The sequence below is a fragment of the Anopheles coustani genome, chromosome 2 (assembly GCF_943734705.1).
Source record: "Anopheles coustani chromosome 2, idAnoCousDA_361_x.2, whole genome shotgun sequence".
Classification (NCBI taxonomy): Eukaryota; Metazoa; Arthropoda; class Insecta; order Diptera; family Culicidae; genus Anopheles; species Anopheles coustani.
In genome coordinates this window covers 43,727,843-43,754,413 of record NC_071289.1, presented here as the reverse complement: position 1 = coordinate 43,754,413, position 26,571 = coordinate 43,727,843, and the positions used below count along the sequence as shown (strand labels likewise).

At 42.5% G+C, this 26,571-nt stretch overlaps 6 protein-coding genes across 8 annotated transcripts; 3 read left to right on the top strand and 3 right to left on the bottom strand.

Annotated features, from left to right (window-relative positions):
• Positions 1-330: 330 nt before the first annotated feature.
• On the bottom strand, positions 331-1,194 carry LOC131267121 (ubiquitin-ribosomal protein eS31 fusion protein). Its single transcript, XM_058269897.1, has 2 exons — positions 721-1,194; positions 331-641 (listed from the first exon to the last, which is right to left on the bottom strand). The coding sequence occupies exons 1-2, from the start codon at positions 1,039-1,041 to the stop codon at positions 492-494; spliced, it is 471 nt and encodes a 156-aa protein (XP_058125880.1). The 5' UTR covers positions 1,042-1,194; the 3' UTR covers positions 331-491.
• LOC131267117 (ribosome biogenesis protein NSA2 homolog) lies at positions 1,104-3,052 on the bottom strand. The gene is made up of 2 exons (XM_058269892.1): positions 2,658-3,052; positions 1,104-2,237 (listed from the first exon to the last, which is right to left on the bottom strand). The coding sequence occupies exon 2, from the start codon at positions 2,207-2,209 to the stop codon at positions 1,430-1,432; it is 780 nt and encodes a 259-aa protein (XP_058125875.1). The 5' UTR covers positions 2,210-2,237; positions 2,658-3,052; the 3' UTR covers positions 1,104-1,429.
• A 2,088-nt stretch (positions 3,053-5,140) lies between these two features.
• LOC131267113 (cyclin-K) lies at positions 5,141-6,468 on the top strand. The gene is made up of 2 exons (XM_058269889.1): positions 5,141-6,039; positions 6,118-6,468. Exons 1-2 carry the CDS (start codon positions 5,191-5,193, stop codon positions 6,394-6,396), a joined length of 1,128 nt encoding a protein of 375 aa, XP_058125872.1. The 5' UTR covers positions 5,141-5,190; the 3' UTR covers positions 6,397-6,468.
• Positions 6,469-7,392: 924 nt separating this feature from the next.
• Positions 7,393-15,311, top strand: LOC131267103 (WD repeat-containing protein 7). 3 transcript variants are annotated; one of them, XM_058269874.1, is made up of 14 exons: positions 7,393-7,836; positions 7,900-8,876; positions 8,943-9,185; positions 9,256-9,476; positions 9,543-9,877; positions 9,948-10,108; positions 10,177-10,271; positions 10,336-10,402; positions 10,664-10,732; positions 11,187-11,285; positions 12,590-12,744; positions 12,830-14,224; positions 14,326-14,452; positions 14,853-15,311. In XM_058269874.1, the coding sequence occupies exons 1-14, from the start codon at positions 7,700-7,702 to the stop codon at positions 15,194-15,196; spliced, it is 4,425 nt and encodes a 1,474-aa protein (XP_058125857.1). In that variant the 5' UTR covers positions 7,393-7,699; the 3' UTR covers positions 15,197-15,311. The 3 variants fall into 3 exon arrangements, with proteins under 3 accessions (XP_058125857.1, XP_058125858.1, XP_058125859.1); XM_058269875.1 differs by lacking the exon at positions 10,664-10,732; XM_058269876.1 differs by lacking the exons at positions 10,664-10,732; positions 11,187-11,285.
• A 4,553-nt stretch (positions 15,312-19,864) lies between these two features.
• On the top strand, positions 19,865-21,582 carry LOC131267118 (uncharacterized). Its single transcript, XM_058269893.1, has 4 exons — positions 19,865-19,934; positions 20,661-20,795; positions 20,879-21,209; positions 21,294-21,582. The coding sequence occupies exons 1-4, from the start codon at positions 19,865-19,867 to the stop codon at positions 21,580-21,582; spliced, it is 825 nt and encodes a 274-aa protein (XP_058125876.1).
• Positions 21,583-21,965: 383 nt separating this feature from the next.
• On the bottom strand, positions 21,966-25,314 carry LOC131267112 (PC4 and SFRS1-interacting protein-like). Its single transcript, XM_058269888.1, has 9 exons — positions 24,977-25,314; positions 24,780-24,835; positions 24,508-24,649; positions 24,121-24,201; positions 23,547-24,051; positions 23,335-23,472; positions 23,061-23,242; positions 22,864-22,990; positions 21,966-22,756 (listed from the first exon to the last, which is right to left on the bottom strand). The coding sequence occupies exons 1-9, from the start codon at positions 25,055-25,057 to the stop codon at positions 22,593-22,595; spliced, it is 1,476 nt and encodes a 491-aa protein (XP_058125871.1). The 5' UTR covers positions 25,058-25,314; the 3' UTR covers positions 21,966-22,592.
• Between the last annotated feature and the right edge of the window lie 1,257 nt (positions 25,315-26,571).

Below are 26,571 nucleotides of genomic sequence, written 5' to 3'. Positions count from 1 at the left end.
CCAAATTTGAAAAACTCGACCCGTAAAATTCCACCTGCCATATTCCGAGCAGTCAAAACCATCATTTAGATATCACACGTAGATGGTTTCCTTATCTTACTACGAAACCTATAAAGGCCAATACTTCTGAACATGGCGTACCTCAATATTTTTCTGGCGAAAAAGCGTATTTAAATATTAAAGTGTGGTTTTCTTTATTCTTGAATTGAACTCAATTTAGATGAAGTTATAAAATAAACCAGGCTAAATCCACAAATTCGTGATGTGAAAAATATGCGCTTCATGTTCATTTCTTTCTCACGTGCCAACCCCAAATTGGAAAACCCTTCAACAAGTTTATTTCAGATTTAATACAGAGCGATGGCTGTATTAACGTTTATTTCCCCGATCAATCATGTCGCGCTGAAGTTGGACCATTAAACTCCAGATCTTCCAATGGGTATGGTAGAAACAATAATACAACTTAATCGCATATCCATCAACCCTCTTTTTTACTTCTCCTCCTGCTTCGAGTAGACAAGCGTCAGGTGGCACTTGCCGCAGTAGTGGCGATCTTCGTGGGCGGCCATGAACACGCCGGCACCGCACGATTCGCTGGTGCACTCACGACGCAGACGGTGGATCTTTCCATTCTCGTCAACCTGTAAAAAGGTAGATAGGGAACCGGGCATTATTTCACGATTTCATAATGAATCAAAGTTTTTGTTGATTAATCCTTACCTTGTAGTACTTGAGGACAGCAAGTTTGACCTTCTTCCTCTTGTGCTTGATCTTCTTCGGGGTGGAGTAGTTCTTCTTCTTGCGCTTCTTGGCACCACCACGCAGGCGCAGCACCAGATGGAGGGTCGACTCCTTCTGAATGTTGTAGTCGGACAGCGTGCGTCCGTCCTCCAGCTGCTTGCCGGCGAAGATCAGACGCTGCTGGTCCGGCGGAATGCCCTCCTTGTCCTGGATCTTCGCCTTTACATTCTCGATCGTATCCGAGGGTTCGACCTCTAGGGTAATGGTCTTACCCGTGAGGGTTTTGACGAAGATCTGCATCTTGGGCGGTCTGAGTGCGCGTGCAGACGTAAACGTTTAGGAAAGATTAATTTACTGTCGTCTCGCCACGTTCAGTTGAATTTCCACGAGGAAAAATCATGCTACTTGTTCATCAAAATAAGTTGACCATGGTGAATATCATGCTCCTAGCACATGGCTAGAATGTGGATGTCCTTTTCTTCGACTTTCTTTTTGGTACAAAAAACCTTGTATAGTATTCCCCTCCCCTCTCATCCTCAATTTATAACGGTATGTCGCGTCTAATGCAATACACCTAGCTTAGAAAAGTATATTAAAACCTAAATACTTCTTCCGGTGAGAATTAGTGATGATTAATCCCGACTGATAATCATTGCGACAACCACCGTTTTTTCTTTCCCTTCCCACACTAAACCAACAACACCGCATTGATGCAACCATCATTTTCCGGATTGTTCGTCACCTGGGCGTACTTGCCCCAAACAACCTTGCCAGACTGCGTCACCAGACCAAGCTCGGAGATATTCACTTCGATCACCGTACCCTTGGTGATCACGCCCAAACTTGTGTACATCGGAGAGGATGGGTTCTTTTTCACTCCAATGATCGGCAGGTGGAAGGTAGCCTTCAACTCCGGGTGTGTTACGTGAGCTTTGTTAAATCGCAGCGCCATCGGTCGAATAAACCGTTCGTACTTTGGCGGTTTACGGGTGAAGTTTTCGCCGACGTAAGTCACCTTGGTGACCATTCGCTTCCATGCTTTCCGCCTCGTTCGACCGCTCCGGATCACCTTGAACACCTCGGCGTCGGATTGAGCGCGCACCTTGGGAATCGGTACATCCCATTTGCCCGCCTTCTCCTTGCGCTTCTGTTTGATCATGTTCGACAGCACCTTAGCGCTGGACTGTATGCCACGGTCCATCAGGTAGGGCGGGATCGCACCATCTTCCACCTTCTCGGTCGTCTTCTTCACCTTCTTTTCTTCGTGGGCCTGGATTTTCTTTTTCATCTGAATCTTTTCGTTGCGGCGCTGCTTCTGGAACAGCTTGGCCTTAATGCCGCGCAACTTGCGAGCCATCGCGGCGCGCTTCTTCGGCTCGCGAGCCTCGCGCTTACGCTTGCGTTCCTCATAATCAAGCCGGCGACCGTGCAGCTTGATGTGCCGCTCAATATACTCGTTCTGCGGCATGGTGAATGGTTTGTTTCAGAGTATAAAGCTGCAGAGAGAAGAAACAATAAAAGGAAAGTTGTTATTGGCAAACCACGAACATTTCCACCCTGTAAAAGGAATTACCACCCTCGACTCATTTTCCTTACTTAAGAGAACACATTGTCAAAGCATTCGGAAAGCATTATCACTTCCAAAAAAAAGTCCAAACGATTGTTTTTTTGTCATATTCCCAGTTCATCACATCACTAAGCGGAACACGTTCGATGTGTCGATGCTATCTTAGCTCGGTGATCTCTATGGTGATTATCTTTTTAAATCGCATGACCACTAACCACGAATACGGAAGACTTGCTTAATATCGTATTGGATTCTTTTATGGAAGGGATATTGCGTCCGAATACTCAACACTGTTTCACTTAAATAAGGAAGGTTTTTGTCGGGGCTCATTCCGGATGAAGACACTTACCGGGTGTGCGATGAAGGATACACGAGGGGTAACTGTATGTCACCGCAAAACTTTTGCCACGCCGCTGCCGGAGAGCTTCTTTAATCGCCGCGCACCTTCCTTATCAAAGATCCTCAACAGGTCGAAGTATTCTTCACAGTAACCCGAAAACTACCTACAAAATGCGAGCCACCTAAAATGTAGGCATTCGCTCGCGTCACTTCCAACACGAGGGTTTTTTAAATGGCCGATAGCAGGTTGCTTTGCCAAACATGTGCCGGAAAGGTAACACGTAAATGTAGCAAAACTACACCAATTTTAGCACTATCCTAGATTCAATACCGAAGAGCACGTATTGTCCTTACTTATTCAATGGACTCAACTTAGTTTGATGAACAGTATTTGAAGAAATTTCCTATTTTTTCGCAGACACTTAAAAACTCACCTTACTCTGACACCATCCACAAAGTAAAAGAAACAGGAAGTGTGCTCGATCAGTAGTGTTGGCAGAATCGGGAGCCGGAAGATTCGAAGATTCGATGCTTAGACGGTTTCCAAAGATTCTTCTCGGAGTTAACTCGGGTAAAGCAGTTACTCTGCATATTCTCAAAAAGGACTAGATTGTTCGTGTTGTTGGAATTTAATTAAAATAATTTCTTAATTTATTTCATTGCATCGAAAGATTGCATCCGTTTATTAGCAGCTTATGATATGACGGATTGAGATTCGGATTCGGAGATCCGGATCTCCAAATGGATTTGAATCGAAAGATTGGAATTCCAACCGTGAATCGATTTTCCCAACTCCACGGGAGAAACAGGAACTGTTCGCTCAGCGCAGCCTACCGGGAAATCGATGCACTAGAAACCTCCACAAGGTGTGGATAACTTCAAATGTCATCGTTGAATTAAACTGCTGCATTGGCAACGCATCTAATCAGCTGATATCAAAAGTCGGTAAATGATCACAATTCTATTGTAATGAACCAAAAAATCATATTTCATAAATTTTATTGTGTACCATTTATTGTTAACCGTCACCCGTTCAACCGCCTACCCGGGTAGTTTTTGGAGTTTTGTTTTGTTCTAACTTTTGATTGGATTGACGTATCGGCATGAAATTTTTAGAATACCTAGAAAAATTCATTTTCGATCGTTTTGCTAAAGAAAAAAAAATTTCCAAAGAATTTAAATAATTTTTATTTTCGTTTTTCGGTTGATACCCCTCAAACGTTCAACCGGACTACCCGGGTAGTCCATACATTTTGTATGGGAGACTCCGTTTTGCTGTACTTAAGACTTAATAACTTTTTATCTAGATGTCGGATCGGTTTGAAATTTTCAGTGAAGATACTTGAGGGTGTTTCCCAAAATATTGTGTAGTTTTTATAATTTTAAAAATTCATTAAGTATGTTAATTTGAGGTTCCAAAAAATTTCACCATTCACATCTACAACCATTTATCTGTGTAGTTCATATAATTTACATAGAAGTTTGCTTTTTCTGTATTTTAGTACTGATATATTTGCTCGTAGATACTTAACTACTTGAAATGTTTTGGAAAATTGCATAAAATATTGTAAAAATTAATAAACTCTCACTCGCTTCATGCTATCTTCATGCTTCAACTGGGAACAAAGTTTTGTCCGTTATTTAATTCTTTTTTCGTCAGAAATGCAGTTCCTAGTAATTCTTCTATAAGTCTGTTCGGTTTTATCTATTCAAAGAATTGAGTTTTTCCATAACGCTCACTTTTACTTAACTTTTGTTGTACTTTGAATCACACACATAGTCGACTAGAAACGGATTAATAAACGTGTTTGTGGCGCACATTTTCTGAACAAAATGATGTGTAGCATACTTGTGTTTAATATTAGACTAAGATTTTAATGCCTAAACGTAAGGCATAAATGTTTAAATTATCGGATTCGTGTTTTCGAATGAAACAATCCTACTTGAACATTTCTAAAACATGTTTAAACAAATTTAATAAATTTCTGAAAATTTCAAGTAATTAAGATTCAATGATTAAAGATACGTATACTGAAATACAGAAAATGCAAACTCTTATCTAAAATGTTGAAGCTACACAGGTTTCGGTCATAGATGTGAAGGGTGAAATTTTTTGGAACCTCAAATTAACATACTTAATGAATTTTTAAAATTATAAAAACTACACAACATTGTGGGAAACACTCTCAAGTATCTTCACTGAAAATTTCAAATCGATCCGACGTCTAGATAAAAAGTTATTAAGTCTTAAGTACAGCAAAACGGAGTCTCCCATACAAAATGTATGGACTACCCGGGTAGTCCGGTTGAACGTCTACGTATGTAGGTTTGGTTGAACGGGTGACGGTTAAGCACAATTTAAAAAAATCTATTTTCCGCTTCCTCTGGTTGCAGTGTATATACCTTATGAAATTATTCTGCATTGGCACGTTAATCTAACGTCAATCAGCGAATTGTTTACAAAGTTTCGCTACGCATCTGTCCGAAGTTGTTCGTGAACAAAATAGATTTGTTTTACAAAGTGAAAGTTTTCCAAACTAACAATGCCAAATTGGTATTACGATAAAAAGGACCTACGGAATACGCCTTCAGCGAGAGATGGCGTCGATTACGAAACCGAAAGACGGTACCGAAAGGAAGGCGCACGGTTTATTATGGAAGCCGGTGCATCGATGAGTTTGGGTCACAACACGGTGGCAACGGGAGTTGTGTATTTCCATCGGTTCTATATGTTCCACTCGTTTCGAACATTTCCACGCTTCGTGACGGCCAGCTGCTGCCTTTTTCTCGCCGGGAAAGTAGAGGAAACTCCAAAGAAATGTAAAGACATTATCAAGACTGCACGATCGCTGCTACCCGATGAGAAGTTTCAGTCGTTCGGGGATGATCCAAAGGAAGAAGTTATGACGCTGGAGCGCATTCTTCTACAAACGATCAAATTTGATCTGCAGGTTGAACATCCTTACTCGTTCCTGGTGAAGTATGCTAAAAGCCTGAAGGGAGATTCGGCCAAGTTGCAGAAGATGGTTCAGATGGCATGGAATTTCGTTAACGACTCACTAAGCACCACCGTATCGATTCAGTGGGAGCCGGAAATCATTGCTGTGGCATTAATTTACTTGGCCAGCAAGCTGAGCAAATTCACCGTTGTTGATTGGGTTGGAAAGCAGCCCGAGCATTTGAAATGGTGGGACATGTTTGTACAAGATGTGACGATGGAGATTTTGGAAGAAATTTGTCATCAGGTGTTAGATCTGTACCAGCCGACGCAACAAGCAAATGCACCACCGGACAGTCCGCCTCAATTGCCCCCCAGCAAGGCATCTCCACCCATGAAGCGTGCGAATATTTCACCAATAACAAACAAAAATTCACCAAACATTTCCGTGAAAGTAAGGAACACTAGCAAGGTATTAAGCATGTCTAATGATCATTAATGAACCAATTTTATTTTTTATCATGTTCACTAGACGCCTCTACCACCGTTACCTCCAGCGGAAATTGAAGCAAATCCGATTCCGAAGCACATAACCACCGACAGCTCGCATTATCCGTACCCTCCATATCCAATGCATCCTGCGCCACCAATGCCGCCACAAACTCATGGGCCACCGCCGCCATACGGGCCAGCTCCGATACCACCCCAACCTCCCCAGGCATGGCAACATTATCAACATCCACCGCATGTAAACAAATATTATCCCCCAGGACCACCACCAGGACGAAATAGTTACTATCCTCCTCAGTAGTGTGTACAGTGTGGAGCTTTTCGGTTTATAATAAAAGATACATGGAAATAAAACGAATTCTAACATACATAACTACAGTCAATCACGAATAAATATGTAAATTACACATTTGGATAACTTACGCTTTTTATTTCGTTTATTGCAATTCATGTTGTTTGAATACGCTTGCATTGCATTCATATTAATGGACAAATTAAAGGTTTGAATATTCTATGATGTACACAAGAACTCCTAGTATGAGCTATGTGTCAAGGAATATTCAAGATACGCGGATTTCTCTGGTCCCCATTATCCGCTTAAGTCGGATACTGACTGTACATATAAATATAATACAAAAGTAGACATTTGAATCGTTCTAACGGCTACTATTGCAACCGCATATGTAGAATTGATTATCTTGCAGTGAGTAAAATTTTCAATTTATCATTTCGAATATTGCATTTATGTATCGATACAACGATCGTTCGTATCGTGAATCGTTATTTTTTTTAAAGAAATATACTTATTGTCCATTTTTCCTCAGTAATGAGTGCACAGTGCAAGTCAGTTCTTCAACATTTTCCTTAGAGATGAAAAAATCAAATCAATCCTTGGATCCGAATCCTACTCCGTCAAATAATATCATGCGTACCCATCTAGCTTTCCGATTATTTCTATCATTTGTTGAATTCATCGAATAATTTGCTAATGAAAGCTTTAAGCGACCATAAAAGAACCGAAAAACATGCCAACATGAATTCAAATAGATTCTGATCAAGTTTGAATCGAAACAAATGTAATCCCAAATGGATCAAGTCTGATTTGATTCCTTTAGAATCCGTCAAGTGGTCAAGTCTTCGAATCTTCCGAATCTCGATTCTGCTAATTTTCTTATCAAAAATTGACTGCCACTCGAGCTCAATTTCGAGTGGAAGAAAAAACAGAATTGTGCATAGATCGAATGGTTTAGAATCTGTCTTGAAAGTGGCACCGGGTGCGCAAAGTGTTTCTTGATTCGGGAGTCATCAAGTTTAGACACAATATTTGAAAGTTTTTCAGATTTTGTGGAAAGTTCAATCACTTCGATTAGTAGTTCAATCAATAAAAACAATACTACTACAAGTGTAAAGCACATACCGTAAAAACATCAATACATCTGCAGCTATTTTGTAAATAATGACTAGGAAGATGGTGTAATCAGGTGTCGTTCGTTGTTTGGTGCAGAAAAAATATATTTTTGCTACGGAAACTTGCTTTCTGGTGCGTTTAGTTTCTGCTTTTTGGTGATTTTCGCCAGCTGTGAATTGATAAAACAACCGAAAACATGTTAAACACTAACCTGGTCGTGCCTGTGGTGCTGTGGGGACCGAACACACCTACACACTGTGTGTCGAGTGTGTTCCTGTCACGAGACCAGAAAATCCTTGCGACAGGTTGCTATGATGGACAAATTTGTCTATGGTAAATATTTCGATGCCCACGGGAATGGCCTACTTTTACGAACTTCTTGCCGTTTACTTACAGGCAAGTGGATCCGGAGACGTTGCAGATGACCCCCCGGTGTCTGCTAGTGGGGCACACGGCTCCTGTTCTGTGCCTGACACGGGCATCGATCATTCAGGACAATAATTTCCTAGTCAGTTCGTCGGAAAATGGCGAAATGTGTACCTGGGACCTGGTGGACGGAAAGTGCACCGAAAGCATCAAGATGCCGCAGGTGCACACGAACATCCAGGCATACCACATGGCCAACTGTGACGATATTCGCCTCTTCTGCAATGGATATTACGCGGAAATTATGGTGATGGATCCGTTCAGTCTGGAAGTTTTGTTCTGTCTGAGTTCAAAGGTCAATCCCGATTGGATTTCCGCACTCCATGTGTTGCGCCCATCGAAGCGCAAGGATGACGTTGTGCTGGCCATCACAACTACCGGTACGGTGAAGGTTTGGACGTTGATTGGAAACGAAAACAAGTACTCCGAGCCGATCTACGAGAATGAATCGAAACAAATTCGCTGTCTTAATGCGATCACCATGAACTGCTGCTCGCAGAACCAGCGCACGGTTTTGATCGTGTGTGCAAAATACTGGCAGATCTACGACGCAGGCGATTTTACGGTGCTGTGCAGTGTCATTTCACCATCCGGCGAACGGTGGATGGGAGGCGATTTCCTATCAAACGATCGGGTTATTCTGTGGTCGGACGAAGGAAAGGGTTATCTGTTCCGTTTGCCGGCGAACAGCATACCGGATAATAAGGACTTCCATGGGCCCTCCGTTGGAAAAGATTCGCCGTTCTTGTACTGCATTCTGTCGCAGACAGGTGAAAAACCCCTGTCCTGTCCACCGACGATGAAGCTCGTGACGTCCAATCGCGGCGGTAAAACGCAAAAGTATTTACTTCGCGGCGATTCCGAAGGATACGTCAATATTTGGGCTGTGCCCGACATTTCCATGGAGCAGATAAAACAGATTCAGAATCTGAAACAACATCCTCAAAGTAAGAAAATAATTTTTAAAAAAAATTGCAATAATTTGCTACCAGAATATCCCATTTTTATTTCAGCATTGGAAGCTACTATATGCACCTCTCTGCTAGAGGCATGGAACAAGATGAGTCCTCTTCCAGTGGGAATTTTGGATCAGCTGTACCAAAACAGTGAACCATTGATTAAACTCACCGCAAGCATTTATTTGCCGCAGCAAAGTAGATTGGTGGTGGGTAGAGAAGATGGAAGCATTATCATCGTTCCAGCGACACAAACGGTGATGTTGCACTTACTTCATGGCAACCATCAAAAGTTTATTGGTAGCTATGGACCTATGGAACCAATAGATATTTTAAAACAATATTTAACATGTAATATTGCAATCAACAGATTGGCCACCGCATCAAATCCTGAATGGACATAGTGGGAGAGTCAATTGTCTCCTATGTCCATCGTTGGCGCACTCGCGATACGACAAGTCGCATCTAGTATCAGGCGGAGTCGATTTTGCCGTTTGCCTGTGGGATCTGTACAGCGGAGCACTGATCCATAGATTTTGCGTTCACGCTGGGGAAATTACACAACTGCTTGTCCCTCCGCCCACATGCAGTGTATGTATTACACATTTAAAAATCAAGTCGCATTCAGGACTTAAACACCATTCATCATCCTTTTAGCCTCGCATTCTGAAATGCATCTGTTCCGTCGCATCGGACCACTCCGTCACGCTGCTTAGTTTGCAGGAGCGTAAATGTGTGACCCTGGCAAGTCGTCATTTGTTCCCGGTGGTTTCGATTAAATGGCGCCCACTGGACGATTTTCTTATAGTCGGCTGTTCCGATGGCACCGTGTATGTTTGGCAGATGGAGACAGGTCATCTTGACCGCGTATTACACGGTATACTGGCTGAGGAGGTGCTGAATGCTTGCGACGAAAATACCGGTGAAACGGGAAGCAGCGCTGGATCGACATCAGAAATGGGTCTCGCTAATCCGGCCGTTCATTTCTTCAGGTATAGTTTGAACATTTGTTCTCTGTTAGCATCTCTTCTTTATCGCCATCTCTTGACCACATTCCTACAGAGGTCTAAGACATCGCAATATCAATGCCATTCGCCATGCAACGCAACGCGGAATTCATCAACTCCAACAGTTGCACGCGCATAACAATCAGCATGGAGACTTCCTCATGAAGAATCGCAGCAGCCCGTTGATAATTCAGGGTTTGCGAACCAACCCTAAAGGTACGGTAGATACAGCAGCATTGCGTCGGACGATACAATATAAAAAAATACCCTTTAACATTTTGTAGATGCCGAAAGTCACATTCTTTTCTTTGATATCGAGGGATTAATATTTGAACTGCATGCCGAAGAGTACGCTGCCATGAGCCCCAACACGTTGGAGGTGAGTTTTTAAAAAGCATCAACATTTTATTTATTTTCACAACTAAAAAAAAATTTTCCTACAGGCTGAAGGACTGTTGATTCCGGCTGGCGCTGATAGCCACTCTTCAGATGCTGGGAAGAAAATTTCTGGTAAGTCTGTTTATTTTCTCTCTGCCTGATAAATTTCATCGCTCACTTAGTTAATAATAATCGCCGATTGTTAAGCTGATGAAAATTACCACTTAAAATGATCGCACCAGTCTTCAATCCACGGGTTTACATCGATTAGCATTTATTTGTTTTTCATATCTCTTCTTTCACGCTGCAAATTACTTACTCGATAAAAAATAACTGAACTTACCGTAAAAACGCTAAACTTAACGTGACGCAAAATCATACATTTGAATGTAGATTTCTTTGGACGTGTTAAGAACAAAGCTGGTGACATGGAAAAAATACTTAAAGAAAAGGATAAACACGGTTTGTTACATGCCTTAAAATTACACTAATAATTGATTTCCAGATTTATCAGTATTTTAAACATGATTTACATATGCATGAGGATAACTTGCTTTATTACTGTTTCTGCTCCAAAAAAGTAGTGTATGTGCTAGCCACTCATTTATTTCAGTAGAAATCCTTCTGCAACATTCTATTCCTTGTGTTCGAAATATAGTTATATTTTGTTGTTATTTAAATTATCCATCGTTTTTTTCCTATCAAGTTATTCGAACTATTTTACTTTCGATGATTTTTGTTTTGCAATAATGGCACTGCTTTGAATGTTTTTAGAAAAGTTAGTGATTTTTGCTTTCCATCACTCTGTTTGAGAACAATGCGTTTTGTCACTTTTCAAGCCTGCACTTTTGAAATCGAATTGAAACCTTAATGCGTAGCGATACTTATCTAGTACCCGACTTTTCGTGTTATAAAGGTATCCTCGCCAAAATGAAGGAAGGCGCCGAGAACGTACAAACCAAAGTGCAGGCAAAGCTTGAAAGCGTCGTCAAAAATGTTGGTGAAACGGGCAAAGGTAAGGTTGCAACATGTTTGTAATCTCGGTTGAGTTTTTTTTCTCTTTTGTTTTTCTGTTCCTTAAAAATGTGGCAAATGCGCCATTGCATTTGCCTGCGCTGACGCAAAATGGGGACGAAGGAACGAAATGAATTACGGTTTATACTGATAAAGCGGGTGGTTTGTGTTTATTGAATAATTAATGCAGCGTGCTCCCGTGCCGAGGGATTATTTCCTTATTTATAACCTTACAATTATTCGTCCGACGCAGATGCATCAGACTGCGAATGTTCGCCTGACTTTTGGCCTTCTCCCACCCGTCTGCCTGGGTCGTCTGCCGTGCCAAACGATTCACTGAGTCCGGCTATGACTGAAAGCGAAACAAAACTGGTTGGGACACATCGAGTAGGAGAGAAATAGTATGAGAAACTTACTATCGGCATACTCTTCGTCACTGTGATGATCTTTCCCTGGTTCTACCTCCTCGACAGTGTCATCATGAACTTCTTCTTCGTCTTCCGTAGAACTCTAGCGGTGGAAGAGGAAACACGATATTTGCAAGTGTAAACACTCCGACACGTGTCGAATACACATGTTGAATATTTAACCCACCTGTACAAAGGCAACCAGTGCAAAGCACAGCAAAACTCCAATGATCACCTTACTTGCCATTTTCTATCGTTGCTTTAGTCACTCTAATCTACTCAGATCGCTCGACTGGCACTAAGTGTAGTTTCGCAGATTCGATCGCTTGTCTTTTATACTGCGCCGTATTGAGAACGGTGCGTCTGAATCAACAGATTGCCGCCGGTTATGATTGATTGAGCGCAAATAGTGCGCCGTTTATGCCGACGGGTCTTATAAATACCCCCTTTTCCCGCGAAGCATCATATTCTTTGCTGATAAGAACACGTGCTCTTGCGTCTGAAGGAAACCATTAATATTCTGGCCGTAACTGGTGTTTGCATCCAGTTTATAAATGATGCTGCATTAATTAAAAAAAAAAAAGATAATTGCGATGGAAACCTAATGTATGGCATGGATTTCACTTATTTTTCAAAATATTCGCTGATTTAACTGGGAAAACACAGGATGGTAAGATTATGGCGAATTCACAACACTACTAAACAAAACAGTACAGAAGCCTTCAAATCTTGTTGCCACGGTGTATTTGGCTGGGTGTTTTTCATATGTAATCTTTGGGAATAACGAAAACATCTGTGGGAATTCCTGACACTATCTAGATTCCTCGGACATTTCGAAGAAAATTACACCTCGTATGGAATAACGAAAACAACTGTGCGATTTCTTGACATTATTTAGATTCCTCGGACATTTCGAAGAAAATTGCACCTCGCATGGAAGCTACCCACGTGATGGAGGTAGCCCAGTTGCTGCTATCGTTGATACACTCCTGGGGCCTCGATCCACACTTGGACAAAGTGTGTGAAACTCAGTTGGGTTTGCTACGACCTATGGTGAGCAAAACGAATAGCAAAAATGGCACCGAACTAAGGCAAGAGAGATAGTCGCATCACGCAAGGAACATGCTTTCGTTTACAGATTCCAGTTTCGTTTGGCGTACTGTCGAAGGGTGGCTATATGTCGCTGCTACTACCGACCTGGCAGAATAATATCGTTATCAATTCGACTGCGGAAGAGCTTAAGACGGTAGCGATGACGCCTGAGCAGTTTCGACGCGAGGGCCTGACGAAGTTGTTTACCGCACGCCTGCATTGGGAGCTAAGCACAACGCTCACCTCGAACCATCTGCTAGCGATGGTGGCGATGTCCAACACGCTGATGTCGATGAACATGGCCACCTTCGTGCCGGAGCAGGAGCGAGCTCGCAAGTTGCACCGTCAATCGACCCGTGCGACTTGGAGTAACAACGAGGAAGAGCAGGAGGAAGCCTTCACCCAGCAGCAGGCCCAGATCAAGCAAGGATGGAGTCTGCTCTCGACGCACCACTGCTTCCTGCTGCCGGAAAAAATTGACGCACTTGATGCGAACAATTTTAAGCGCCCCCAGGTGGAAATGATGGCCCGTCGGTGGCAGCATCACTGCCTTGAGATCCGTGAAGCGGCTCAGCAGCTGCTGCTGGGAGAACTGGGACGAATGGGGAAAAAGGGTCGCAAGCAGCTGGTTGAAAGCTGGGCCCAATATTTACCGATGTACACGCATACCGAACCGATCGCACAGCAGGCCCCCGGTGGAGGACAATCGAACGCGGGATCCCCTACCTCCAGCCCAACCGGGCAGCCGGGACTTGAGCACGAAGAAGAATCGGAAGAGGAGGAGGAAGTCGTTCGCAAGCCATCGAGTTTGGCTGAGCTGAAACGCAAACAAACGACGGCCGTCGTACTGCTCGGTGTAATTGGGGCGGAGTTTGGGCAGGACATTTCCGCCACCGATGGTAAGCGCAACAACGAGAACCGCCGGAAAAGCTCCGTGGTCGAAGGTTTCGGTATTGGCAACAACAATCTTGCCCGTTCGACTTCGATGGCACTGACCCACCTGCTGCTAGCGCCACCGACGCAGAAGCTTCCGGCTTACACGCCACTGCGCCGTGCTGCTATCGATTTGATCGGACGCGGCTTCACCGTGTGGGAACCGTACATCGACGTGAGCAAGGTGTTGCTTGGTCTGCTGGAGATGTGCTGCGACTCGAACCGGCTGATACCGAGCCTGAACTACAAGTTGCCGCTCACACCACAGGCCGACGCCTGCCGCACGGCTCGGCACGCGCTACGGCTGATCGCGACGGCTCGCCCGGCTGCCTTCATCACTACGATGGCGCGTGAGGTGGCCCGCTACAATACGCTCCAGCAGAATGCTCAGGCGATAAGCGTCCCCATAACGCAATCGGTACTGCATCGGGCCAAACGGGAAATTCTACAATGCGTCGAAATGCTCATCGACAAGATGCAGACCGAGATAGCTAATCTGCTCGTAGAGGTAAGATGGGCGATGAACTGATTGGATGGTGTAATTCGCTCAGTATTTTTACATTACGAAATGTTTTGCACACGTGTAAATGATGATTCCGTTTTTCTTAGGTCATGGACATTACCCTGCACTGTGTTGATTCTGGAGACCTCAAGAATAAGGGTCTAGCCGAGGTCAGTCCACTGATGTGCAAATTTAACCAAGTTTCACACTGCAGTGCTTCACGTCGTATTGCCGGTAAGCTGCGTTATCTTCATTATTTTTACATTTACGGTTTTTTTGGGCAGTTCGCTTTGTTCTGCAAATTCTCTTTCTTCTGATGAGTTGAGTACTTGAGCCGTATCTATCTTCCGGTATATGCTTTTAACAGGATGATTAAATATGTAATTAAGGGAATTATTAATAATCCTATAAATCTTGATTGCAAAATTTGTAGGGCTGTCGGTAATTTTACTTGCATAATGCGTTAAGAAATGAGTTAAGAATCTCCATTTCGGTGTTCGATTTCGGTATATGGCTACAATTATACTATCAATATCCCTTGATTATGGCTCAATATTTCCTCAAAGTTTTTATTTTAAATTTGTTTTGATTTTCAATATACACTGCTATATTGTTCTCTAATCTTTCCGCTTAGTTGGAGCGAGTAATGGACACTTGGCGATCTACGAACTACGGCAGAACAAGTGCCAGATGATACCGGCCCACACCAAGCCGGTGACGGCATTGGCCTTCAGCCCGGACGGCAAATTTTTGGTAAGCTACTCGTGCACCGAAAATCGGTTGTCCTTCTGGCAGACCAGTGCCGGTATGTTCGGTCTGGGACAGTCGCAAACGCGCTGCATAAAGGGATACTCGACCGCACCGATACCGGACGTCGCCCGGCTCAACCCGATGCGACTGGCCAAGCTGATCTGGATCAACAATCGCACCGTGACGCTCATGTTGGCCGATGGGTCTGAGACAAGATTTAACGTGTAAACCTCACCCGCCCTTGCTAAAGTGACCCGCAACCCTTCATACCTTTCTTCAGCTGTTGGAAAGCTTATATTATTCTGTTGTGCGGCCGTGTTAGAAAATATACTGTTGAGTTGTTGGTAAGCCTCCTATCCATTATTGTGGCGAGGCAATCGTCAGTCTAATGTCCACTAGAAAGTATTGATTGATTAGCGTTATAAACCCTAACATCCATGTCAGCTGAGCTGGCAAATAAAGAGGCGATTGGCCTCGGGACAGTCACAATGTGCATCGTCATCATCTTGCGGGTGAAATTCGAATGGCTGAAAAAAACCAGAATAATAAATAGCTCCACTAAGACAAAAGTAAACACTGATGGTATAGAGGAAGAGAACGCCATCTGCATATTACGGACTTGAACAGGAACATTGCAAATAGTCGAAACCATGTTTCAAATAGGGATTGGCGTAAAGCATAATTTTCCCCGTACTCTTGCTGCTAGTCTATCTGCCTCTATTTAGCTTCCCTTCGAATAACACACCAAGGTTATTCTTGTTAGCGAATACCCGCGGTTAGCAAAAATACCCGCGCAAAGCTAAGACGGAGGAGAATATGAGAGAAGAAAAACCACAATAAGCGTAAAAGGAAACCCACGGAGAAGGTATAAGAGAAGACATTTCATCTATTCAAATGATGGCACGTTGAACTTATGTAATTATGCAAATTCGATTGTCTTTCTTTTCCTTTTCGAGGAAGAACCCGAAACTCTGGATGATTACCTTCTATGGTTTCGGATTTTTTGGATAATAAGCCAGCATCGGTCGTCCAGTTTGTGACCTATATTCCGAGCTTTCCTGGGCGGTTCTTATCCCTACCCGCTCAAAGTGATGTTTCCTGTTGCGATCTCGCCGGGGATATAGGGGGTCGTCAAAAATACGTGTACATTTCCTGGATTACCGCGGATCGTGCCCGTTCGCTTGTGACCTAGATCATCTGGGGCCAATCTTGAAATGGATGGGCGGATGCTGCTGGTCCCCGGTCATGATTATTATTTTTGGTTTTTGCTTCTCTCTATAGAAGTTTCTCGCTAATTTTGCACACACAATCATACAAAGCCGAAACATGTCAAAGGAAGTATTAAAAATACAAAAAATACGGTTCATGCAAACCTCTCCTTTTTTACCAATCTGTTGAACACTAATATTGTTCAATTTTTGTTACGCATATGTTTATTCTACCGCATGTTATTCCATTTAAAACTAGTTTAACTCCATTAGTGTTCGTTGGATCGTGGAGTATGTGAGGATAAATAAGAGGAAAAAAACTATATACCGTAAAATAAACCGAAAAAAATAGAATGGACTTAACATAAGTAAAACAAAGAATAAATCTTTCCCACAAAGTGTTTTACCCTATTGTAAACAATGACCGTCTCTATGCTATGTTAAATAATATTATCCCGTATTCATGCAATACCTACCGTAAGTGTGTAATTTATTTGTTTTAATATATGAAAGTATATGATGTAATATTATATCGTACCAACAATAAACCATTGAAATGAATGCAAAAGACAATGCATAATTATTAATGAGTTTATTATTTCATTATACGTAAGTTGAATGAAACTATCTCTTATTTTAGTTAATATAATTTTAAATTTTGAATTCAGATAAACCATGTTTGAATTAGGATTATGAGTTAGGTTTGAACTACAACGTGTTTCATAAAGAACTCAATTTAAGCCAAATAATTGTTGTTAATGTTACACGTTACATACGTTGTTGTGAATAACGAATCTAGCACTTATTGGAAATAAGTTATTTTTCGTTAAATTGCTCATATTTTCACATTTTCTAGCGAAGCCGAGAACTATGCAAAATTCAAGAATGAAATGTGGTCTTAAACTATATTTGATTAGCATATTATACCTTAACAGTATATAATTTTATTATTTCTATGTAGAAATATAAGAATAACTGTATTTATAACGTTTCGTATTTATATGCCTAGTGACCTTTTTGTTGTTTTTTTCGTCTGGATCAATGTAAATAGTGTCCCGATGATTTACCAAATGAAATTTTGAATTTTGATCTCACAAAATAATGTGTTTGGGGGCATGCAAGTTTTAATGAAACATGATTTGTCCCTAATATCCCTTGCCTAGACGAGTTAAATAAATTACCGCTTTCTTATCGTTCAACGATGTTGACAAATCATTATCTTGTTCCAGTTCGCCACCTTAATTGTCCCACCATTGATCGACGAAAAGAGTATTGTAGTGCCATTTTGCTGCATGTGTTTTCACCAAATGCTCATGGATGCATGTGGCCGCTTTTCCGAAGCTGTTACACGTCGTTTATTACCTGCTTGAGAGTACGCATTTGGTAATGCACGAACAATCGTACGAGTGTGTGTCTTCGTGTGGAGTTGTGCAGGAAAAATCGCCATCATTTAACCGTTCGAGTTTGGTTTCTTGACTTACCGAACAAAGTCAATGTCCTCGCGGGCTGAGATATGGAATTTAAATCCAGCAAATTAGATTTCACATTTTCCTCTTGTGTCCTTTGTGGAGCGGTTGGATGTGAGTTTCCAGTTATTTTTTTAAATTTTATTTTAGCTTCTTACTCTTTCCCAGCATTTGGTTAGCCCTCGACCTCGTGGTTTCTTCTGCATCGGCAACAACGACCAAAGCCTCACCATCATCTGTTAGGGGCATTCTTCGATCAAACTAATCGGTCGATTGAATCTGGACTAATCCACCAGCCCGTGACCCGTTGCGGTAGCCGGCACCAGAAACCAGGAATTGATATTTTATGGCCCAATTATAGAGTCTTCGGTCCGGTTAATGCGCTTCTAGATCGCGACCTCGTCTTCTTGAACTTCTTTGCAGGTGACCAGAAAACAAGCGGACGGCGCGGAGGGAACCGTTTCGTTTGTACCGGAGATGTAGCCAAAAGGTAGGTTAAGAGGATAATCCTCCTTTCCTCCCTCACTCCAAACAGAGGATGAATGTTGACCATTGTGGGTTTTTCGAAAGGAATAAAGCCAATCTCCGACGCGTTGTTGGTGCACTTTAGATTAGTGCATTTACTCCGCAGTAAAACTTCCCGGAGAACTGGGAAAGAAGAGAAAAATCGTTCCAAGTGTCGTTCGACCTAGATTTCACATTCTGGGGTAGGTCAGGGAGTAAACTTGAACTTAGTAGAGTCCAGCGCTCGAAAGTGGAACCTTCGCTTGCAGGGCCTTTCGCGGCAGGGACACGAATTCACCAAAGCTCAGCTGACTCGTAGCCCTTCGGGCACAGCCGACGTTGGCACAGTGAACTTGAATGAGAAATCTCCTGGGTTTCTCCGACTTACCCTTGACCATCGACGGACGATCCAGCAGAGAGCAAAAGAGTGCTCATGTTCGGTGCAGGAAATTGCAACGATAACTTTCTCACTTTTCCTATGTCGCGCATGCAATTGAATGAAGAGAAACAACGGTCAAAAAAGATCGATAAAGCGAAACAAACAAAAACTGGTACAACAAGATATCATGCTTAAGGAGAAAAAGATTATCACATCATCTTCACCGTGTCATCCGTTCACCCTTCATTCCCGGCTCCCGGATGGCTGTGGTCGTGAATGGAAATGTAAATACTACGCTCATCTGCTCATCTGCCATCCATCCGTCCATCCGGCCGGTTCGTCCGGCATCCGGTCCACGAGATCCACCTCCGAGCCGGGAGGCTGTTAACCTCACGCGCCTTCGGTGTCCGGAAAAGGGCAAAGGGATTGGCTCCATCGTCGCCTAACTGGGAGCGCAAGTTACACGAAAGACTTCAACGCTCCCCGGACCCTGTTCTGCCAGCGACGAAACTCAAGCCGAAGGGTGAATGAATGCCGTTGTCCCGCATGCATTCCCGTTCGAAAGAAAAGGAGTCGTCCGACGAAGTGAGGAAAATGTTTTTTATAAAATGATTGGTGGTGCGCACGGTGCGCCCAACCGTCCCTCACGCCATCCTGTCGGCCAACGGGAAAGATGCTTCGTGTTTCTCTCTCGCTCTCACTTTGCCTTCTTTGCAGTTGACTGGATCATTCCGGCGCGTATTTGATCTCGCTCTTCTTGATTCGTGTGGAGTAAAAGCGGCGAATAACATCGTCTTTCACCCGGGACAGAGGCTTTCCCGGTTCGGCCGTGGAACGGGTTGCGTGCAGTCGTGATTCAGACGGCAAGCGAAGTGGTCCATTTCTCCAATTTCTCCCCTTCGCAAAGGTGAACCATCGCACGCGGGTGGAACCATCCAGATCGTGGCGTTGAGTCGTGCGGGCTCAGTGTGTCGAGTTGTAGAAATTATTGCACACCAATCGGCGGTGTACCAGCTTGTCGCAGTGCTATTTTGTTTACCAAGTGAAAGTGTGATCTTACTCGGGGACAATTTTGTACCCATTGGCCACGACACTGTACGTTTCCGAGTCGTTTGGCGACCGAACGTTGCTTGCTGGAAAAAAAATTATTAAAATACCAATCGCGACACCACACTTCAGCACCAATAGGACCGGAACAATATTTGCGTAGTAAACACAAATAAACGAAGCTAAAAAATCGAGACGTGACGCCCATCTAGAGAGAAAGCTTTAAAAAAAGGAAGCGATTCATCTGAGGAAACGGAATCGGCGTGAAAATAAGATACACATTTGTAGCAAAATGAAAAAATTGTTGTTATTCCTCCTACTGACCTATTTTTGCTCCACGGTTTTGTCGGCCAGCATTTTGGGTAAGACCACGTGTTAAATATCGACAAACAAAATGATGTGACTAATCTAGTAGTTGATGTGTTGGTCTGGCAGTAAAAACTATTAATTATTTTATTATTTTTCCTTCACTAAAAACACAACGATTTAGTATTTTACTTTTTTATATGTTCTGCATAAAACTTTAAATTAGTAGATAAGCTAATTTCTTTAAAGTCACACATCTTTAAATGGTATGTTGTTTGAAAATACCTGATACACGTTAGGTTCAATCTTATTCTAAATTTGTCTATAATCCGTTGAATCAGGATTGTATTAGATACTTATATTGCCTGTTTAGCCCTATCCAAAAGATATAGATTTTAGTGCAATTCCGGTTCTTATCTATAAGAACTTCACATTGTTAAATTTTGCAATATTTTACTTTGTTTCGTTCCTCATCATCATCATCAAGATAACATTTTTAAATCAGTCTTTTAAATGTGGTAATACGTATGACATTATGTTCTTGCGCAGCGCGCATATTTTAAAGTATTAAATTAAATTAGTTTAAAAAAGGCTTGATTACCGTCAAATAAAATGTACTGTATCATGTGAGGATAAATAGCTTCGATATTCTACGTCCTAAACGTAAGCTCGAAGCGTAACAGACAACACGTGGAACGAATAAAAATCATGTACATTTAAGCAATTCTGTTATAGTCATAAAATATGTTATTTTAATCAAAGTATATTTATCACTCTCGCAGACTACCTGTCCTTAGCAACCGATGAGGTAGAAGCAAAAGACGAAGAAGTTGGCCCCAGCAATTGCTTGTGCAATGGGCCATCTTGCATTTGCTGTATCGATTTCAACATGACACTCATCGATCTCGGTGGACCCGGTATGAATTAATAATGCAGGGTTTTTTTTTATTTGAACTGATATGGTAGGGCTTATTATAACTATAACTTTACCTTTACGCAGGCTGTGTCCGACTAAAGTACCTCTCGGCGGACGAGGGTATCGCACTGAACGTATCCTACGGTGATAGCGTCCTGCACAGCCAACGCGTCAAGGGTCCGGATCCGCCACCGACGTGCCTGAATGTGTTCTCGAGCCTCGCGCAAATGTGTGCCCGTTTTAGCGAACTGTTGCCTACGGATGAAGGTTTGCGCGGTTGCCTCCAGCTTGAGCCGATGCTGCTCGGAGACGTGCAGATCGAGCTTCCACTCGGTTGCTTCCGGATGGGCCCGAAAGGCATGGAGGTGATTAAATCGGCCGAAGAGCAGATAAAGGAGCAGATTCCCAGTGAAAGGTAACTGTGCGCGCTGTGGGCAGAACTAACGAAACCGATCGGTCACAGCACTTATCGTTTCTCGGTTGATGTCGTATTTTTCAGCGAGGAAACGCCTGCAACGACGCTCGCGCCAGCGGTGGAAGAGAAACCAGCGGCACCAGCGGGCAACAGTACATCGGCGCTTTCGCTGCTGGACAACATTTCCACTGCCGACATACTGGCGGCGGTCAGTGAATCGACCGATGAGGGTATTGCGATGATTTCCAACTGGCTCGGTCTGTCGGTAAATAGTGTGCAAAAGCCAGCCGCTGCCGCTGCTGGGGCAACGGAAACGGAGAGCTCGACTACTCCCGAAGGCGACAGTGATAAGAAGGAAGAGGAAGAAGAATAATGCCGCCAAAAGCGGACTTCAATTTAAAACAAGACGAAGCATCTCGCAAGAGTTTTCTCAGTTTCTTAATAAAACTAGTATTAATAAAATAAGTTATATTTTACCAACCGTAATCGGGTCAACAAGATGAAAGATGATGTGAGGCGAACGCTAAAATAAAATAAATAACAACAGACGATGGCGAATGAAGCCTAGTTCTTTTTCAAATCAATGTTCTGAAATTTATTATTTTACTCTTTCCTCTTTCTTTTCTTTGACCTTATCGAAAGGGAAACAATTAAGCTGCATGAAGTAGACAGTAAGAGTGCTGCAGTAAAAATATACAGAGTACCGTCAGTGGTATAACTTCCTATCGGATGAAGTAAATATGCGAGCCACGCGAATACACGCGAAACATCGCTAGTGATTGCAGTTTATTGTTTGAGAGAAATAAGTGTAAGCGACATGCTTGATTTACGACCCTATGTTTCGCACATCTGACAGGGCAAACGCTACAATAACCGGCGTCTTTCGGTATACCCTCGCGCCAGTATGTTGTATAAACTCTTCACCCGATCTTCACATTTGGCGGCACAGTTTCGGGGCAGATCTTGAAATCGTAGGTAATATGCTTTCGGATGTTTTGCCGCCGTACGGTCGTTTAATTTCAGTCACTTTCAGAATCTTATGCTAACAAATTTAAAAACTGTACTGAAAGGTGCAGTTGCAAAAAAAAATAGATATTTAAATGATTCAGAAAATAATAGTAGAATATGTAGGTCCTTTATGTAGAAATAGAGAAACTACATAATATTGATTCTTATTGAGAGTAGAAAGAATCGTTCACTACAGCTTTGTAGCCACAAAAACAGAGTTGCAATCTGTTAAAGTTACAAAAAAAATCATAAATCGATTTACACTTCAACGCACCGAAAAAAACTAATTCACTCGTTAGTCTTTTAATGACTATTGTATCTTACACCGAGTAGAGTTCTCGATATAATTTTGTCTGTTACTTTCGTGTTCTTCCATTAGTTGCTAACATTCGCCGCGCTTTCGTCAACTACAGTGCTACTGTCCATGGTTGTATCATTTTGCTTCCAATGCTCCCCCTTAACTGCTTCCAGTTCGCCGTCAATGTGTTCCTTCTTCGATAGTTGGCTTTCATTGGCGAGATCGCCAATGGGAGGAATGTCTACAAAACCAAAAACAAAAAAGATAAAATGCATGTTTGGTTACAGCGGCAGCATCCGGCAGAGGAATCGTTAGTGCAAAACAAAATAAAACTACACATGCACATACCTGATTCGTCCACGATCATATACACCTCTTTCGTTGAAAGATGACACGTAGCTTTTTCGAATTTTTCCACCTCCTTGTTAAACCATTCCCAAAAGGGACCAGTGTTTTCTGGGGCTTGGCAAATGGCCTGGAAAGCAATAAAAAATGATGAACTTAGGGAAGAGTTTTCCTCGAATGAAAGTAAATAATTTTCATACCTTGAACTGATTATAAATTTGGTCCGCCTTCTGCCGGATCTGCTTAGCTTGAATATCAAACTCCAACTTTTGTTCCTCGTTCATTTTCCACGCCTTTGCGTTACCGACATATTTCCGTAACCTCTTCATAGTCTCCACGCAGTTGGGATTCTTTTTCAGCATGGTCTTCGTTACCTTTAGCTCTATTGTCGATAAACGGCGTAGCAAGTTTCGCAGGAGCAACGAAAAACGCGCGTTAAAATTTTATTATTTGTTCATTGTTAATTTTACCTACTTTCATATTCTTCCATCAGCTTGTAGCACCGTTCCGGGTCTGCGCTAGCCAATTTTACCGAAGCTTTGATTTCCATATTAAGATCGGCGAACTCTTTCTCCAGACTCAACAAGTACATTCGCTCATCGTGAATTGATCCTATGACAAGAAATTAATTTAACAAAAAGAATTAAATATGCTGCACATTCCAGGAACCTTTCTCGAGCAACTACCTTTATCGAAGGAGTCCAACTTTTTCCCCAGTATCTGCTGCTTGTTAGCTGAAACCTTTTTTTCCTTCGGTAAAGAAGAAATCAACGTTTTCTTCTTCGCTGGTGGTCCTGTTAGGACTCCATCTTCCTCGTCGCCATCAAGGAATCTCTTCATCTTAATCTTGCGTCCACTTCTGCTGACGACGAGCTCTTTTGAATCAGCATCCTGATTCTCCATACTGTCCTGCAACGGCGGCTGGTATTTGGGGGACGACTCTACAGACACTAGTTTTTGTGCACCATTTCCTGTGGCCATTAACGTGGGAGAACTCGTAGCAACAACCGATCCGACCACCTTTTTGCTAGGCTTCGGGGTTGCAATCGACTTTCCGTCCCGTATCGACTTGTTGGGCGCTTGTAGAGTAACAGTTTTGTCCGGTTGGTACATCGAGTCATTGCTTTTCATATTTACCGTCACATCGAGCATGGTAGAGTTTGAGGAAACGAGAGAATCGCCAAATGATACCTAAATGTGGGATATTATCATGAGCATGGCACTGAATTGCAATGGCTATTTTAGGAACGTTTGTATTACCTGTTCGGATGTGTTCATTGACAGCTCCTGTGCCGCCAGCTCATCGACACCCGACTGTACGGCGGCTACATCAAATGAGAGCTAGAAAGAAGAAAACGAATTAATCTCTTTGATAAACATTATTCCTTCATAATTTGATGCATATTTAACCGCAACTTTTTCCAGTTATGTTTTTCTTATATTGATCGATAACTATTATCATTCAATACTAAATGCTCTACGAAAAATTTGAGGCGCCAAAGGCAACAAAAAATATTACGCAAGTGAATTTTGCTTTCTAGAGCAATGGACCAAATATTCGCAGTACTACCCGCTTGCCGCACCATCCGGCGTGATCTCTCCCACGGACGACACCAGCGCACACCACTACCACGAAACATTACTTACGGGGCTCGGATCTTCTCCGCTCAGCGCAGATTCTATCTGTTCCATGGCTTCCTTGAAACCCTTACGTTTCATAATTTTCTCGGTGGCAAACTTTTCCTTCGACGCTTCGTATGGGAACAGGTCTTCCACTTTGATGTTGGCGCTAAAAAAACAAGGAAAACGTACGCGGTTCCAACCAATACAAAACATCGTGGTAAAACAGCACAGCCATCGGCTTTATCCGTCCTGGCGGAAGTGGCTTGATCATGCTATTCTGCTGTGTCAATACTCACGTTTCGCCTGTTCCGTAGAAGTAGACATTGTATTTGGTCTTGTCAATCCTCATGATCTAGGGTTAATGCAGTAGAAAAGCAAGAAGGCGACCAGAAATTAACGAAAAGAATCTCTTTACGTACCCTCCGACAGGGGACGCCATACCGTGTAGGCTTTACGGGGTTCTTCGAAGCACCCTGAGTTCCATTTCGCTTACCTTGGCAGGCCAAGGCGGGTAGCCTTTGACTTTGGCGAACACCAAGTCGCCTATCTTGAACGATTTTTTCGACGCCACCATTGTTGCTCAGGGACGCGTTTGTTTATGCGGCGATGAATGCAGAAGAAAATGCTTACACACCGTCAACTTATTCCGGCGTTCGATGACGCAGTTCGCACTGCTTCGATGCTAGTTTGAAGATTGCTTTTGCTCCAAATTGTAAATCGCCGCGTAACTGGATTCCGCTGCGTATCGTCCCTTGCGCTCACAAACACAATACGTTTCTGTGCCAAACACAACTGTCCATTTCCATACAAAATGACATATGACAAACGTCATAGCATTTCCCCGGCTGTGCTAGTGGTCGGAAGAGGAATAAACAATGAACAAATTGATAACAGTTTTTCCGCGAATATAATTTTATTTTCATAATTACAATCATCCTATGTTGCCGATACATAGAAGATTACAGAATTTTGAACGAAATTCTTTTTTCTATACCAAAATTTTGCTCAGATTTGCTGGTTTTAGGATTCGTAAACGTTATTGGTAGCAGGTATCAGGGTTAAATGCCGTAGAACCGTTACAAACCGGTTGAAGAGACCCATCAACGACCCGATATGCGCATACATTCAAACACCAATTCCGCCACAACCGCGTGTTATACACGATTTTTGTGCGGACTCACCAATCCAACGACCAACCGGTCTGCCCTTGCACTAACACATTCTCACATTTGTACCGTTTTCTACCGGGAATATGAACTTCATCAGGTAACCCTGTGTGTTTGAAAATTAATTTCCTTCGACAAAACTGTTGGCCTCGAAAGGAGCTTTTCTATAGGATGTTATTATAAATTTGTTCTAACTATCAAGATACGAAGTACAAACAAACTAACTATTCTGACCAAAACCAAAGTTCTTTGTGCAAAACGAATCGAGCAGGTAGCTTCCCAACGAGAAATTTTGAATTCTCTTCAGAACTGCCCGCTCTTCTTTTGAGAATTCTTTTACCCCTTCTTTTGCAGCAGATTTCCTATGCAATCTTGGATGTAAAACGACTTCTGAAAAGAAGGGTAAAATAATACTCTTAATACTTGCGGGACACCGCAAAAGAGAACAGTTTTGACAACGTGACTGTGCGTTTATAACACCTCCCAACGAGAAATTTTGGCGTTATTTTGGGGTAAAAGAATTCTCTTGAGAACTGATCGCTCTTCTTTTGAGAATTCTTTTACCCCTTCTTTTGCAGCAGATTTCCTATGCAATTTTGGATGTAAAAAGACTTATGAAAAGAAGGGTAAAACAATTCTCTTAATACTTGCGGGACACCGCAAAAGAGAACAGTTTTGACAACGTGACTGTGCAACGTGTTTATAACACCTATTTCTGACTATACGCGCAAAAAACATATACCCATTCGTAGTAGATTATATGAGCTGGGTTCAGGATATCTTTTCTTTCCCAAAATAATTATTTTCATGCAGGAAAATATTTTTGATTGGTTTATTATTTTGATACATCGATAATATTACATGCACATCGTCCGCTTCGGAAGGCAATCAGGGGAAATGTTCAGAAATCGTCCGACGCCTC

What these genes read in the sequence shown, in the direction of transcription:
- LOC131267121 (XM_058269897.1), bottom strand. Translation starts at nt 1,041, where the DNA reads ATGCAGATCTTCGTCAAAACCCTCACGGGTAAGACCATTACCCTAGAG. An exon ending in CTGTCCTCAAGTACTACAAG is followed by an intron (nt 642 to 720) that starts GTAAGGATTAAT and finishes ACCTTTTTACAG; the next exon opens with GTTGACGAGAATGGAAAGAT.
- LOC131267117 (XM_058269892.1), bottom strand. Translation starts at nt 2,209, where the DNA reads ATGCCGCAGAACGAGTATATTGAGCGGCACATCAAGCTGCACGGTCGC.
- LOC131267113 (XM_058269889.1), top strand. Translation starts at nt 5,191, where the DNA reads ATGCCAAATTGGTATTACGATAAAAAGGACCTACGGAATACGCCTTCA. An exon ending in CACCAAACATTTCCGTGAAA is followed by an intron (nt 6,040 to 6,117) that starts GTAAGGAACACT and finishes CATGTTCACTAG; the next exon opens with ACGCCTCTACCACCGTTACC.
- LOC131267103 (XM_058269874.1), top strand. Translation starts at nt 7,700, where the DNA reads ATGTTAAACACTAACCTGGTCGTGCCTGTGGTGCTGTGGGGACCGAAC. An exon ending in TCTGAAACAACATCCTCAAA is followed by an intron (nt 8,877 to 8,942) that starts GTAAGAAAATAA and finishes TTTTTATTTCAG; the next exon opens with CATTGGAAGCTACTATATGC. An exon ending in TGCTTCACGTCGTATTGCCG is followed by an intron (nt 14,453 to 14,852) that starts GTAAGCTGCGTT and finishes CTTTCCGCTTAG; the next exon opens with TTGGAGCGAGTAATGGACAC.
- LOC131267118 (XM_058269893.1), top strand. Translation starts at nt 19,865, where the DNA reads ATGAAAAAATTGTTGTTATTCCTCCTACTGACCTATTTTTGCTCCACG. An exon ending in TTTGTCGGCCAGCATTTTGG is followed by an intron (nt 19,935 to 20,660) that starts GTAAGACCACGT and finishes TCACTCTCGCAG; the next exon opens with ACTACCTGTCCTTAGCAACC. An exon ending in GAGCAGATTCCCAGTGAAAG is followed by an intron (nt 21,210 to 21,293) that starts GTAACTGTGCGC and finishes CGTATTTTTCAG; the next exon opens with CGAGGAAACGCCTGCAACGA.
- LOC131267112 (XM_058269888.1), bottom strand. Translation starts at nt 25,057, where the DNA reads ATGGTGGCGTCGAAAAAATCGTTCAAGATAGGCGACTTGGTGTTCGCC. An exon ending in CAATGAACACATCCGAACAG is followed by an intron (nt 24,052 to 24,120) that starts GTAATACAAACG and finishes TCCCACATTTAG; the next exon opens with GTATCATTTGGCGATTCTCT. An exon ending in TATGATCGTGGACGAATCAG is followed by an intron (nt 22,757 to 22,863) that starts GTATGTGCATGT and finishes TTGGTTTTGTAG; the next exon opens with ACATTCCTCCCATTGGCGAT.